Source organism: Salmo salar, chromosome 12, assembly GCF_965601325.2.
Source record: "Salmo salar chromosome 12, fSalSal1, whole genome shotgun sequence".
Classification (NCBI taxonomy): Eukaryota; Metazoa; Chordata; class Actinopteri; order Salmoniformes; family Salmonidae; genus Salmo; species Salmo salar.
In genome coordinates, this window is record NC_138302.1 from 21472501 (window position 1) to 21486334 (window position 13834).

A 13834-nucleotide genomic window follows, 5' to 3' on the forward strand; every position below is an offset into this window, starting at 1 on the left:
CCCTCTCTCTTTTTCTATCTCTCTCTTCCTCTCTCTTTTCCGCTCTCTATCTCTCCATCAGGGAGATGCTAATCGCTCCTATTCAGAGGATGACAGTTCTAACTTTGACGAGAGTGAGAAGCTTAATGATTCTCTCAAACTGTCTGGTGAGTCTTCATATACTGCATTCACAATATAATGCTGTGGTTTGGATGGTAGCATTCACAATATAATGATGTGGTTTGGATGGTAACATTCACGATATAATGATGTGGTTTGGATGGTAGTATTCACAATATAATGCTGCGGTTTGGATGGTAGTTTTCACAATATAATGCTGTGGTGTGGATGGTAAGATTCACAATATAATGCTGTGGTTTGGATGGTAACATTCACAATATAATGATGTGGTTTGGATGGTAACATTCACAATATAATGCTGTGGTTTGGATGGTAGCATTCACAATATAATGATGTGGTTTGGATGGTAACATTCACAATATAATGCTGTGGTTTGGATGGTAACAGAATACAACGCCTGTACAATCGTTTCTACGATAGGACAAAGCAGAGGACAAAGCAGAGCATTTTTTTATGCTCATGTTTCAAGGATGTTATACACAACAAATGAAAAGGCATGGGGGTATAGCATCCTTGAAACCATTGTACATGGACTAGGTATTCAGTCACAGACAAAATAAGGTGGTTCCCAAGACAACTATTGAATTCTGGATGGGATTCATACCAAAATATAGTCATGCAGTGAGGAGTTATAGTGCACAGAGTGCTGAAGTAGACAGGGACACATATGGAGACAGGAAGGGGTGTTTTGGGTTCATTCTGGGTAGCACTTAGTGTTCTCTACAACACACACACACACACACACACACACACACACACACACACTCCCAACCCCCCCCCCCCCCACCCCACCCACCCACCCACCCACCCACCCACCCACCCACACCAGCTCTTCCTCACAGTCTCCCACTTCCATTACAGATGTCCTCACCTTATTGGAACAAAGGCAGCTTCAAGCTCTCCTCAGACTGAGTGAAAGAGAAAAGAGAGTAAGACTACGTGTTCTAACTGACAAGAAGAACCCCGTCTGTTATCTCTAAATCCTAACTCTGACCCTGGTTTAGCCAACCAGCTCACACAGCCCCCTAAGCTCAGCCAGGAACACTATTAGATCATCTAAGACCTGGAGAACACACATCATCAACACTGTAACTCTATCATTAGAACCCCATCCTGCTAGGTCTAACATATGTTCTGTAAGGCCTGACCTCCATAGAGTACCACAGTCATAATACCCAGGAAACCTGGCGGTCAAACAAGGAAATGGTTCCAATAGTTTTTCCACCATTCATTTTTCCCCCATAGGGGATTTTAGAAACACAAAAAATAAGGGCTGTGTTTCATGTAGGCTTACCCTGGCGTGACGTTTTGATAACCATATAAATCTGTGTCGGACAAGGTGACTCTTATCAATATATTCGTCTGTATTTACCCCCCCAAAAATGAAATGCGAATTAGCTGCTAATGTGGCTATCATAAAGAAGTACAAATGCAGTGATGATCTGGACGAGACTGCCGAATCAAGGCAAAGGTAAGAATCTCTGGATTAACTATCTAATGTTAGCTACATTTAGTGATTAATAAATTGGCATCATTTCTTTAAATGTACCTGTTAGCAAAGGTGCCAGCTATAGATGAAGTGCAAGAGCTTGCAGGGATTTGTAGTCTTGTCGTATTACTTTGATGCTAATTAGAATTTTCAGAGTAAATAGAGAGTAAATAGAGACTAATATATTGATAAAAGTTGCCTTGTCCGAGAGAGATTTACATGGTTATCAAAACATCACATCAGGGTAAGCCTACATGAAACACAGCCCTTATTTTAAGTGTTTCTAAAATCCCCTATGAGAGAAATGAATGGTGGAAAAACGATTGGAACAATTTCCCTGTTTGACAGCTAGGTTTTATAGGTATTATGACACCTCCACTGTGGGGCTCTATGTGAGGTGTCAGACCTAGTATTCCTGTTGTGGATAACTCTGTTCTGTGTCTCCTTGGGATGTTACATTATGGATGTCCACAGCTGTGGTTTAAAACCGGAGAGTAGGAATCACATGTGTTAATATTTGAATACTTCAAACAAGTGGAACTGTCTGGGGGTATATGAGGATTTAGGAAACACTACAAGTGGAACTGTCTGGGGGTATATGAGGATTTAGGAAACACTACAAGTGGAACTGTCTGGGGGTATATGAGGATTTAAGAAACACTACAAGTGGAACTGTCTGGGGTATATGAGGATTTAGGAAACACTACAAGTGGAACTGTCTGGGGGTATATGAGGATGTAGGAAACACTACAAGTGGAACTGTCTGGGGGTATATGAGGATTTAAGAAACACTACAAGTGGAACTGTCTGGGGGTATATGAGGATGTAGGAAACACTACAAGTGGAACTGTCTGGGGGTATATGAGGATGTAGGAAACACTACAAGTGGAACTGTCTGGGGGTATATGAGGATTTAGGAAACACTACAAGTGGAACTGTCTGGGGGTATATGAGGATTTAGGAAACACTACAAGTGGAACTGTCTGGGGGTATATGAGGATGTAGGAAACACTACAAGTGGAACTGTCTGGGGGTATATGAGGATTTAGGAAACACTACAAGTGGAACTGTCTGGGGGTATAGGAGGATTTAGGAAACACTACAAGTGGAACTGTCTGGGGGTATATGAGGATGTAGGAAACACTACAAGTGGAACTGTCTGGGGGTATATGAGGATGTAGGAAACACTACAAGTGGAACTGTCTGGGGGTATATGAGGATTTAGGAAACACTACAAGTGGAACTGTCTGGGGTATATGAGGATGTAGGAAACACTACAAGTGGAACTGTCTGGGGGTATATGAGGATTTAGGAAACACTACAAGTGGAACTGTCTGGGGGTATATGAGGATTTAAGAAACACTACAAGTGGAACTGTCTGGGGGTATATGAGGATGTAGGAAACACTACAAGTGGAACTGTCTGGGGGTATATGAGGATGTAGGAAACACTACAAGTGGAACTGTCTGGGGGTATATGAGGATTTAGGAAACACTACAAGTGGAACTGTCTGGGGGTATATGAGGATGTAGGAAACACTACAAGTGGAACTGTCTGGGGGTATATGAGGATTTAGGAAACACTACAAGTGGAACTGTCTGGGGGTATATGAGGATTTAGGAAACACTACAAGTGGAACTGTCTGGGGGTATATGAGGATGTAGGAAACACTACAAGTGGAACTGTCTGGGGGTATATGAGGATTTAGGAAACACTACAAGTGGAACTGTCTGGGGGTATATGAGGATTTAAGAAACACTACAAGTGGAACTGTCTGGGGGTATATGAGGATTTAGGAAACACTACAAGTGGAACTGTCTGGGGTATATGAGGATGTAGGAAACACTACAAGTGGAACTGTCTGGGGGTATATGAGGATGTAGGAAACACTACAAGTGGAACTGTCTGGGGGTATATGAGGATTTAGGAAACACTACAAGTGGAACTGTCTGGGGGTATATGAGGATGTAGGAAACACTACAAGTTGAACAGTCTGGGGGTATATGAGGATGTAGGAAACACTACAAGTGGAACTGTCTGGGGGTGTATGTTTAGAGACACAATGTAATTATGTATATTAAGCTCTGTCCTTCTTCTTCTTCTTCTTCTTTGCCCCTTTAGATCCTAAAATCTGCACCTTGACCCCTAACGGGCACCTGGAGTTGACCACATTGACCCCGGTGATGGCCCCCAGGGGGTCGTACCCCACTGACAGGTTGACCTATGCCCTGGGGTCACGGAAGAGCAGCGTTATGAGTCTGGGCAAGGCCAACCTGGAGCAGAGGAGATCATTCTCTCTGGTGAGATGTAACACACACACACACACACACACACACACACACACACACACACACACACACACACACACACACACACACACACACACACACACACACACACACACACACACTCAACCATTAACCCAGAAGTTCTCAGTGTAAATACCCTTAATAGAACACCTGCCCTAATAGCAACACGTAGCATATCGTAAATATAACAGCTATTCTTTAAATGTCCACAGTCTATGATTTCCTAGACCCAGACTATGGACAAGTTGCATTACACAAATTACACACAACACGCCACATAATGGCAGTTATCAAGGGTCTGCTTAGCCACTAGTCAGCTGCAGACTAGTCCGGATGGAGTCTTCAATTCGATAAACATTCCCGACGACGGGGGAGATTCTGATCACGACGTTCCCAGTTCAGGAGCTCCCTCGACTCCACGCATCTGTCTGTCGAGCCGAAGCCTGCCTTTGGTTGATTGAGCCTGGCTCAGTTCCCGGGATTCCAGTCGCCATGGCAACCACTGTTAATTAAGCGAGAGAGAGAGAATGAGAGCGACAGAGAGAGCTAGAGAGAGAGAAAGAGAAGAGAGTGAGAGAGGAAGAGAGAGAGAGAGAGAGAGAGAGAGAGAGAGAGAGAGAGAGAGAGAGAGAGAGAGGATTATGTATAGTTTAGTGACATACTTGTCTTCATTGTCACATGTCAAAAACAATGTTAGACATCTTTGCTGAAGGCCTCCACAATCATTGTATACTCCACTGCCTGGGGGTAAAAGTTAACATGAATGTATCTGTCCCCTACCAGTAGCTTGAGAGAGTTCCAAGTTAATTGTTTGGTCACTGATGTCATTTTGAATTTACTCAATTTACCTGAAGAATCAAAAAACACATTTTTGTCTTTCTTCCAATTTGGTTTTTCCCTGATGTGTTGATGTATATCTGTTTAATGAGGTGAGACACATCTCACACAAAAAAGAAAGGGGGGTGGGACGAAATGAGCGTTGCCTTGGCAACGGTGGTATAAATTCCTGCGGTATATAGCTGTGAATAAGACTGTGATTGTCGTCACAGGGACGATTCCAGAAGTAAACCATGTAATTTTACTGACAGAGTGGCTATCACCTCCCAAGGCACCACACACTGTTGGGAACGATCAGTTATCTCACTTGGTAAAGTTTCACTGGTGAAGATTCATTTGAACGTCAGCAGAAAAACAGTCTAGAAAGTAGATGTACAGTTGAAGTCGGAAGTTTACATACACCTTAGCCAAGTACATTTAAACTCAGTTTTTCACAATTCCTGATATTTAATCCAGGTAAAAATTCCCTGTCTTAGCCCAGTTAGGATCACCACTTTATTTTAAGAATGTGACATGTCAGAATAATAGTAGAGAGATTGATTATTTCAGCTTTTATTTATTTCATCATATTCCCAGTGGGTCAGAAGTTTACATACACTCAATTCGTATTTGTTAGCATTGCCTTTATTGTTTAACTTGGGTCAAACATTTCAGGTAGCTTTCCACAAGCTTCCCACAATAAGTTGGGTGAATTTTGGTCCATTCCTCCTGACACAGCTGGTGTAACTGAGTCAGGTTTGTAGGCCTCCTTGCTCACACACACTTTTTCAGTTCTGCCCACAAATCTTCTATGGGATTGAGTTTAGGGCTTTGTGATGGTCACTCCAATACCTTGACTTGTTGTCCTTAAGCCATTTTTCCACAACTTTGGAAGTATGCTTGGGGTCATTGTCCATTTGGAAGACCCATTTGTGACCAAGCTTTAACTTCCTGACTGATGTCTTGAGATGTTGCTTCAATATATCCACATAATTTTCCTTCCTCATGATGGCGTCTATTTTGTGAAGTGCACCAGTCTCTCCTGCAGCAAAGCACCCCCACAACATGATGCTGCCACCCCCGTGCTTCACGGTTGGGATGGTGTTCTTCGGCTTGCAAGTCTCCCCCTTTTTCCTCCAAACATAATGATGGTCATTATGGCCAAACAGTTCTATTTTTGTTTCATCAGACCAGAGGTAATTTCTCCAAAAAGTACGATCTTTGTCCCCATGTGCAGTTGCAAACCATAGTATGGCTTTTTTATGGCAGTTTTGGAGCAGTGGCTTCTTCCTTGCTGAGCGGCCTTTCAGGTTTTTTCGATATAGGACTCGTTTTACTGAGGATATAGATACTTTGGTACCTGTTTCCTCCAGCATCTTCACAAGGTCCTTTGCTGTTGTTCTGGGATTGATTTGCAATTTTCGCACCAAAGTTAATCTCTAGGAGACAGAATGTGTCTCCTTCCTGAGCAGTATGACAGCTGCGTGGTCCCATGGTGTTTATACTTGCGTACTATTGTTTGTACAGATGAATGTGGTACCTTCAGGCATTTGGAAATTGCTCCCAAGGATGAACCAGACTTGTGGAGGTCTACAATTTCTTTTCTGAGGTCTTGGCTGATTTCTTTTGATTTTCCCATGTTGTCAAGCAAAGAGGCAATGAGTTTGAAGGTAGACCTTGAAATATATCCACAGGTACACCTCCAATTGACTCAAATTATGTCAATTAGACTACCTGAAGCTTCTAAAGCCATGACATCATTTTCTGGAATTTTCCAAGCTGTTTAAAGGCACAGTTAACTTAGTGTATGTAAACTTCTGACCCACTGGAATTGTGATACAGTGACTTATAAGTGAAATAATCTGTCTGTAAACAATTGTTGGAAAAATAACTTGTGTCATGCACAAAGTAGATGTCCTAACCGACTTGCCAAAACTATAGTTTGTTAACAAGAAATTTGCGCAGTGGTTGAAAAATGGGTTTTAATGACTCCATCCTAAATGTATGTAAACTTCCGACTTCAACTGTACATATATACACTGAGTGTACAAAACATTGCTCTTTCTATGACTGTCATGACTTCTGCCGAAGTCGATGCCCCTCCTTGCTCGGGTGGTGCTCGGCGGTCGACGTCACCGGTCTTCTAGCCATCATTGATCAGTTTTTCATTTTCCATTGGTTTTGTCTTGTCTTCCTACACACCTGTTTCCAATCCAATTAATCATGTTGTGTATTTAACCCTCTGTTTCCCCTCATGTCCTTGTTTGTTATTTCCCCTCATTGTTTGTGATTGTTATTTTACGTGGGTTTATGTATCGGTGTGCGACAGGTATTCTTTACCCATGTTATCTTGTACTTTGTTTTTTTTAATTATTTTTTTTATTAAAAACTTCATATTAACCAACTTGGTTTCTCCTGCGCCTGACTTCCCTGCCACCTACATACACGAATATGACAATGACACAGACTGGTCAGGTGAATCCAGGTGAAAGCTATGATCCCTTATTGATGTCACTTGTTAAATCCACTTCAATCAGTGCAGATGAAGGGGAGGAGACAGGTTAAAGAAGGATTTTTAAGCCTTGAGACAATTGAGACGTGTGCCTTTCAGAGGGTGAATGGGCAAGACAACATATTGAAGTGCCTTTGAACAGGGTATGTTAGTAGGTGCCAGGTGCACCGCTTTGAGTGTGTCAAGAACTGCAACAGTTTCAGTTTTACAGTTTTACAGTTTCCTGTGTGTATCAAGAATGGTCCACCACCCAAAGGACATCCAGCCAACAGCAGGCCAGTGGTCAAAAACGGGTCATTGATGAAAGAGGACAAAGGAGGTTGACACGAATTGTGCAGAGCAACAGACGGGCCACAGTTAATCAACTGACAGTCCAGTACAACATTGGTGCCCAAAGACCCATAAAATAATGCACAACTCGTCCCTTGACACGAATGGGGTAGGGCAGCCGACGACCTTACGGAGTTCCACCTCTTTCAGAAAATAAACCCAGAAACTGTGGTTACAGTGGGCTAAAGAAGGAGAACACTGGACACTGGAGAACTGTAAAAACATTACCTGGTCTGATGAATCCTGGTTCTTGCTGTTTCACGCTGATGGGAGGACAAGGGTTTGGAGAGAACCATACATGCATCCATCATGCCACATGTCAACATTACAGGCTGGTGGTGGTGTGATGGGTGTGTCTGCATGGCACACATTGGGCCCCTTGATAAAAGTGGAGCAATGTTTGAATGCCACAGGATATCTGAACTTCTTTGCCAATCAGGCGCATCCCTTAATGGCAGCAGTGTATCCATCTGTGAAATGATTAATTTCAGCCGGGTAATGCCCCATGCCACAAGGCTAGGATTGTCCAGGAATGGTTCCACAACAGTGAATTCAGCTTACTGCAGCGGCCTGCCCAGTCACCAGATCTCAATCCAGTTGAGCATCTGTTGGATGAGATGGAGCCAGCTATTCGGAGTAGAGATCCACTACCAGCCAACCTGACACAACTGTGGGAAGCATTCGAGTCAACATGGCAGCTTGTAGAGTCCACGCCCCGACAAATTAAGTCTGAGGCCAAAAGGGGTCCGTAATGTTGTCTTTATGGTGTATATATGGTATATACATCATGTATTTACCAACGTATATATTTCAAATACCAGTTCATATTCTCATGTCTTTTGTTGTCTTGGTTACAGCACCACGGCCGCAGTTCCCTGCACCACCATTGGGGTCGCCCTCCCCCTTCTCAGAGTGCCTGGAACCGCAGGTAGATAGTTAGATCAATTGAATACTTGATTACTTCATTAATCCTTTATTGATAATTAATTAATCAGTCATATTCTATTAATCCTTGTTAAATCATTAAAGTAACCTTCTTGATCCATAATTAATTGTGTAATACACTATTAATCTCAGGAACGTATCAATCCTTTATGAATCAGTTATAACTACTTCATGAACTCTTCATGTATCCACCACAATTCTGCCTCCCCTCAGGTCCAGCTGGAACAGCCTGGGTTGTCCCTCCCGCGGGTTAGGGGGGATGGGAGCGGGTGTGGTGGGAGGAAGCCTCCGTGTCCGAAGCCCCCACTCCCTTTACCACTCGGCCGAGCAAGAGTTCCTCCTCTCCCCCGCTCTCCACCTCCCCCCTCACCACGCTCCCCCTCTCCCCCTCCTCTCCCGACGCAATGCCATCCGGCACCGGGACCGCCGCGCTCTCTCCCTGGAGCTCCCAAATATGCTCCAGGTCCCCGGGGGACCTCCGCCTCGCACCAACCCCAGGATGAGGAGTGTTTCTGGGGGAGGGAGCAGCGGCAGTGGGGGTATGGTAGTGGAGCACCATGATTGTAATGGGAAGGCTCCTAGTCCTATTGGTCTTACGGGTCCCCAGACTGCCCAACTCCTAGCAGAGGTCTTCCCTCAGCTGAACCTCGCCAAGGACAGATCGGACCTGGACGAGGAGATAGACTATGTGAGTTTTACTGCAAAACTGGCTAGAACTGAATAGTCTATGTTTACCCAGAGGGTATTTACTCGATGGAAAAATGTCCTTGACTGAAATGACTGCCAAGTCATTGTATCAAACACTACCACCAGAGGTGACATGAATGTCCTCCCATTTTGCTCTATTGCTAATACATTTCCTCTCTCCCTCTCTCTCTCTCTCTCTCTCTCTCTCTCTCTCTCTCTCTCTCTCTCTCTCTCTCTCTCTCACACACTCTCTCTCTCCTCCCCCTCCTCCTCCTCTCTTCCTCCTCTAGAGTATGTGTTTCCGTATCCAGAAGATGATGGAGGTGTACAGGCCTAACTGGTGTGAGAAAAGAGAGGACTGGTCTGTCTACCTCTTCTCACCACAGAACAAGTATGTTACTCAGACAACACACATAAAGACCTGTCTGTCTCTTGTTACCCAGACAACACACACATAAAGACCTGTCTGTCTCATGTCAGCGTAGAATAAATGAGTGTATTTTAAATGACATGAATTGATCGTTAAATTGCCAAGTAGAGGAGAAAACCAGTATTTCTTCCAGGGTTTGTGATTAAATAGCCCTGATCGCATTTCATAGTTCTGAAAATGACGTCACCACAAGCAGCGCCGGAGATGTTGAGATTAGCGAGACCAAAAGTTGGGCCTCGCGCTTCAACGCTCTGAGTTGTTGTGGGAATTGACCCACTATGCTGTTTACTTTCTGCATCCACATCATATCGCTGAGTCTGCCTTTAAAGCTCTTATTTTGGTACAATCCCCACCACTATAGCGCTGCTACCTGACCTGAGCCCGGCGGGCCCTGACATTATTCACAAACCATTTGCTCTGCTGCGCAGTACAGTTCTATCTGACTAAGATCATAACATGGTGTCAGGAGCGCTTCAAACTCCTCAGGTATAACACAGGAGAGATTATTTCACAGAAAAGAATCATGTTCCTTGAGTTTTGTCGGAGTTTAGAGTGAAGAAGGTAGCTTGCTGATCTCTCATGTCTCGTCATTGAGCAGAGCAGCCCAAGCGGAGCTGTTGCTACGGATACTCCCAGACTCAGAGCTGCCATGATCAGAGTGCATGCAGAGTGAGCTGCGAGCAGGGAGCCAGTTACAGACAGAGAGGAGCAGCTAATGGAAGTTACATCTGATTTAGGGCAGGGCCAGGCCTGACATTTGGCAGAAGAAATAGGGCCTGGGTAGAGTAGGCTCTGAATGTCGCAGGCATGGGTATGGCTCGGGCTTAAAATCCAGGCCTGGACAGGGCTCTACCCACCACTACCCATTTCCTATAAAGTGCTTTGACTTCGTAGCTGTATTATAATAGGTAGATTTACTACATTTCCAGAAAAACTATCTAACATTGAAGCGTATTATTTTTCAGACCCACTAGAAAGTCCTGAGAATTCACAGCACTTTTAGTCCCAGGCTGTGTGTTGTTCTCCCTATTGGCTATCACCAGATTCCATTACATGCTGAGTACACTGGTGTCACACACACACACACACACACACACACACACACACACACACACACACACACACACACACACACACACACACACACACACACACACACACACACACACACGCACACATACGCACACACACATACACACACACACACACACACACACACACACACACACACACACACACACACACACACACACACACACACACACACACACACACACACACACACACAGGAACGTCAGGGGCCCAAGGCTTGACTGATTGCACCTGCCACTGCTAAAACACAGCTCCAGGCTGTCATAAAGTGGCTTTCACAGGGGGGTGTGTGTGTGTGTGTGTGTGTGTGTGTGTGTGTGTGTGTGTGTGTGTGTGTGTGTGTGTGTGTGTGTGTGTGTGTGTGTGTGTGTGTGTGTGTGTGTGTGTGTGTGTGTGTGCGTGTGTGTGTGCGTGTGTGTGTGTGTGCTACTAGCTCATCTACTGGTCAGGATCAATACAGGGTTGCCATGTCTGAACAAATAGAGAGGAGACAGGGTTGCCAGGACTGAATCAATAGAGAGGGGACAGGTTTGCCAGGTCTGAATCAATAGAGAGGGGACAGGGTTGCCAAGTCTGAATCAATGGGTTGCCAGGTATCGATCCCTCCTCTCCGTCTAGATAGCAGGTTTTGCTGTGGTTTACTGTTTTCTGTTCATCAGTGTGATGATAAACATTTACATGAAAGCTTTCAGTAGGTGGCAGGTGCTATCATCACAAACATCTAGGCACAATAACATGTTCTAATCTAACTTTTTTATGTCCCACCTCTCTTACCCCCCTTCCCATTCTCCCTTTCTCCCTTTCTCCCTTTCTCTCTTTCTTTCTTTCTTTCTTTCTTTCTTTCTTTCTTTCTTTCTTTCTTTCTTTCTTTCTTTCTTTCTTTCTTTCTTTCTTTCTTTCTTTCTTTCTTTCTTTCTTTCTTTCTTTCTCCCCCCCTCCCTCCCTCCCTCTCTCTTTCTCCCTCCCTCCCTGCCTCCTCCCTCCCCCCTCTCTCTCTTTCTCCCTCCCTCCCTCCCTCCCTGCCTCCCTCCCTGCCTCCCATCTTCCCTCCCTCCCTCCCTCCATGCCTCCATGCCTTCCTCCCTCTCTTTCTCCTTCCCTCCCCCTCCCCCTCGCTCTCTCTTTCTCCCTCCCTCCCTGCATCCCTGCATCCCTCCCTCCCTGCCTCCCTCCCTCCCCCCTCTCTCTCTTTCTCCCTCCCTCCCACTCGCTTTCTCTTTCTCCCTCTCTCCCTCCCTCCATCCCTGCCTCCCTCCCTCCCCCGATCTCTCCTTCCCTCCCTCCCTCCCTCCCTCCCTCCCTCCCTCCCTCCCTCCCTGTCTCTCAGGTTCAGACTGCTATGTCAGTCCATTATAGCCCACAAGCTATTTGACTACGTAGTTTTATCCTTCATCTTTCTCAACTGTATCACTGTAGCTCTGGAGAGACCCAAGATACTGCAGAGCAGCTTGGTAAGACTGGGGTACACACACACACACACACACACACACACACACACACACACACACACACACACACACACACACACACACACACACACACACACACACACACACACACACACACACACACACACACACACACCTCTGCTTCATATCCATATTCATTCATTATTCTCTGTGTATTATTTGTCACTGGACAACCCAGACAGTAGGCCTACAGCTTCCATGTTAAATTCATAAGGATGGATTTGGGAGCTATTTTAGCCATGAGAAATTAGAGGTTGGAGACTTTTTCTAAAGTGTGTCAAAGTTTTTTGATAGAAGATAACTTTGTGCTGGTGTGCTCTCTCTCTCTCTCTCTCTCTCTCTCTCTCTCTTCTTATTTATCTCTGTCTTTCCATTTTTGTCATTCTCCTTCTCCCTCTACTTTTCTTGGCATTATCTGTCTTTCTCAATTTTTCGCTCCCTCTCTCTCCCCCCTTCCCCCTCCCTCCCTACATCTCTCTCCCATCTCTCTCTCCCTCCCTCCCTTCCTCCCTCCAGGAAAGACTATTCCTCACCGTCTCCAACTATGTCTTCACAGCCATATTTGTAGCTGAGATGACCGTCAAGGTAACGTACCAATTTCTCCTTTCTTCTCATCCTCTCTTCTCCTGTCCTTTCCTAGGACTGTAGTGGGAAGAGATCTACCGACATGCTGTCGTCGTGTTGTCTCTCCTCTCCTCCTCATCTTCCTCTCTCCTTTCTCCCTCTTTCTATTCCTCAGTCCATTTCACTTAATCAATTCCCCATCATTAACGATGGAGAGATAATTAGATAGAATTAAAAGATAATGTCTCTCTCTCTCCAGCTATAGCCTCTAGCCAGTCCTGGGGATGTCCCCCTCTAACTCACTCCTCTTGTCCATGTCTTGTACAAACCCCTTCATATCCTCTCCCTCCATATGGAGACTGTCATCGTGTCAACCTAATCTGTCTCGGGAACACTAATTAAACAACGGTATTCATTAGACAAAGTTTCCCCTCGTAAATGCACTCCATCATTTGCCTTGCCTTGTATCTTGTCACACACCTTCACACACCTTCACACACACACATACACACGCACAGACGCACATCTACACACACATACACACAGGCACACAGCCTAGCGTGAAGTCACTGTCACCATCTATACTAGCATCCTTTTATCATATCTAGACATAGTGCTGTATAACTCCAGGTCATTATCATATCTAGACATAGTGCTGTATAACTCCAGGTCTTTATCATGTCTAGACATAGTGCTGTAAAACTCCAGGTCTTTATCATGTCTAGACATAGTGGTGTATAACTCCAGGTCATTATCATGTCTAGACATAGTGCTGTATAACTCCAGGTCTTTATCATATCTAGACATAGTGCTGTATAACTCCAGGTCTTTATCATATCTAGACATAGTGCTGTATAACTCCAGGTATTTATCATATCTAGACATAGTGCTGTATAACTACAGGTCATTATCATGTCTAGACATAGTGCTGTATAACTCCAGGTCATTATCATATCTAGACATAGTGCTGTATAACTCCAGGTATTTATCATATCTAGACATAGTGCTGTATAACTACAGGTCATTATCATGTCTAGACATAGTGCTGTATAACTCCAGGTCATTATCATA

At 44.6% G+C, this 13834-nt stretch overlaps 1 protein-coding gene across 1 annotated transcript in view; it reads left to right on the forward strand.

Annotated features, from left to right (window-relative positions):
• The window catches only part of LOC106593365 (voltage-dependent T-type calcium channel subunit alpha-1I), a 131645-nt gene that overhangs the window by 89487 nt on the left and 28324 nt on the right, over positions 1–13834 (forward strand). The window contains exons 16-23 of the mRNA XM_082958442.1: positions 62–146; positions 3731–3909; positions 8434–8504; positions 8735–8795; positions 8985–9209; positions 9499–9599; positions 12058–12181; positions 12716–12784. Of these exons, the coding sequence (XP_082814568.1) occupies positions 62–146; positions 3731–3909; positions 8434–8504; positions 8735–8795; positions 8985–9209; positions 9499–9599; positions 12058–12181; positions 12716–12784 (915 nt within the window). The remainder of the gene's footprint in view (positions 1–61; positions 147–3730; positions 3910–8433; positions 8505–8734; positions 8796–8984; positions 9210–9498; positions 9600–12057; positions 12182–12715; positions 12785–13834) is intronic.